The 2,346-nt window shown below is 52.6% G+C and overlaps 1 protein-coding gene across 1 annotated transcript; it reads left to right on the top strand.

Moving 5' to 3' along the window:
• Positions 1-1,076: 1,076 nt before the first annotated feature.
• On the top strand, positions 1,077-1,980 carry LOC123125806 (glycine-rich cell wall structural protein 1.0). Its single transcript, XM_044546256.1, has one exon. It carries the CDS (start codon positions 1,155-1,157, stop codon positions 1,614-1,616), a length of 462 nt encoding a protein of 153 aa, XP_044402191.1. The 5' UTR covers positions 1,077-1,154; the 3' UTR covers positions 1,617-1,980.
• The last annotated feature ends 366 nt before the right edge of the window (positions 1,981-2,346 follow it).

Here is a 2,346-nt window from a genome sequence, read left to right as displayed (position 1 = left end):
TTGTGTTGAAATCAAGGGGATTCCACTCCAACCTTTGATCTTTGATTTCTATCCCCCTCAAGTGGCTTTCCACTCTACTCATTCTCCTGCCACATAGCCAAATCTGTGAGAGAATGATTGGGTGTTGAGGTGACTATCTTTTGAAACACAAAAATAAGGAGTTCATCAGCAACAACAACATCTATTACCTTTGTGAGAGTGGTGTCTTCCAGATTGGTTAGGTGTCACTTGGGAGCCTCCAAGATGTGGAGTTGAACCAAGGAGTTTGTAAAGGTAAAGAGATCGCCTACTTCGTGAAGATTTACCTGAGTGAGGCTAGTCCTTCATGGGCGTAAGCCATGGTGACATAGATAAGGTTGCATTTGATCTTCCAAACCCCCTCCTTTATGTTCATATGCAAAGTCTTTACTTTCTGCTGCCTACTAACTTAGACTTGCATGTATAGGACAAGACTTGTTAGAATTGCCAAAACTTGCCTAGAACTAAAATTGGGAAAAGGTCAAGTTTTTATTTGCCAAGTAGTCTAATCCCCCCCCCCCTCCCCCCCTACTAGACCAACTTGCAATCCTACAAAGTGACGCCGCGCTCTACTCCGGCCGCATCACTCTGAAGCGGTGGTCACCTGCATGAATGCACGGTAACCGCTTCTCGTGGAGAGGGTTTTTCGGACAGAAGGGTTTTTGGGTGGGACCGTGGTGTCGGGCGAGGGCGTGTATGTATCTGCAATCCGGTCGTTGTGTCCGGTTTGTGGAAAAACGGGCAACCAGATCGGTCCACAGATCAATAGGATACTGCATTGGATGGTAAATTTCATCTAAAGACCGATGAGATACCGCGTTGAATGATAAATTACATCCTAACTACCCGATCTAGATGATTGCAGACAGTTTAAGGGTCAGAAGATGCACTTAATGGTCACCATGAACAAACATCTGCACCCCACGCCATTCTCGCACTGGCCTCATTTACAGCCTCCCCATCTGCCCCGCTCGACTCTCCATCGCACCATACGTACTCCCCTCCTCCTCCTCGGCCTATTTAAACCGCAAGCTTCACCACACCAAATGCACTAGTAGGAACGATCTCACGCGCAACACAAGAGAGAGCGAATAGAACCGACATCCGTAGCTGGTTTGCTAGACTAGAGCGGCGCCATGGCCAAGGGCTCAGGCACTGCCGCCTCTCTCCTGCTCTGCCTCGCGCTGGCGGCGCACACCGTCGTGGCTGCCAGGACCATGCCCGCTGCAGCTGGCGGCGTGGCGGAGGCCTCACTTCCGGCCGCCGCCGCCACGGAGAAGGGCGCCGGCGCAGGAGGAGCGGGCGCAGCCGACGAGAAGAACCTGTTCGTGGGCGTGGGAGGCATGGGGGACCTTCCGGGCTTCCCCGCCGTCGGCGGGGGCTACGGCGGTGGCTTCGGCAACAACGGAGCCGGCGTCTTCACCGGCGTCACCGGTCCGCTCGGCGGCGTCGGGGGCGGCGTGGGGAGCGTCGGCCCGGTCGGTGGCGTCGGGGGAGCCGGCGGCATCCCTTTCGGAGGCTTCGGGGGTGGCAGCGCCCCGTTCGGCGGGATCCGAGGCGGCTACGGCGGCGGAGGCGCCGGCGGCGCCACGCCTTGAGTACGTCGCAGTGGTCGAGCTAGCATGGGCGCTCTGGGCTATGCATACATGTACGTGACCAGACGCCTCGTTGGTGCATGGTGGATCGCGCTAGCTTTGACTGTGTATTTCCTTGTACCTAGGGTGTTGCCGTATCATGGCGCAAGGTATATGCGCAGTACTAGTACTACTTAGTTCGCAGGTGCGTGTACGAGAAGTAGGTGATCCGATGCGAGAAGTTGGAGAGTGTGTGTGTGTGTGTGGCCAGTCAGGGTTTGTGAGGGTTGTGTGGTTGTGTTTGGTCATTTGAACTACCTGTGTATCCGACTAGCTAGCTGCTGCTAATGGTATGTAGTACTATGTATGATTCTCGTGGTGTTCTCAACTCTTTGTGGGTGTGCTCGCGCAGTGTTCCAAACTCCGGTTCATTTCGTGTGTGCGCGTCTCTTTTGTCTGCGTGGCAATATAAACATATGGAAAGACAAGGTATGAAGAGAACCAAAGGAAGAAAGAACTCGGGTTAATTGAAGAGACAAAACATATATGAACCAAAGCATGAAAGCGAACTGTTCTTGTTCATGCTAACAATGCAAAGCTTGAAATTCGTCCCCATGATGAAAATTGCCCTCCTGTATGTGGACTTTATGAACTGAAGTCGAGTTCGGTTCAATGTATTCGTGTTGATCTCAGCATTCACATACGTTTTTTCTTTTCTTTTGCTGGTAGCATTCCCGTTTTCTGTTCCAAGAAA

The sequence above is a fragment of the Triticum aestivum genome, chromosome 5D (genome assembly GCF_018294505.1).
Source record: "Triticum aestivum cultivar Chinese Spring chromosome 5D, IWGSC CS RefSeq v2.1, whole genome shotgun sequence".
Classification (NCBI taxonomy): Eukaryota; Viridiplantae; Streptophyta; class Magnoliopsida; order Poales; family Poaceae; genus Triticum; species Triticum aestivum.
The sequence above is the reverse complement of the archived record's forward strand: the minus strand, read 5'-3'. Positions and strand labels throughout refer to the sequence as shown.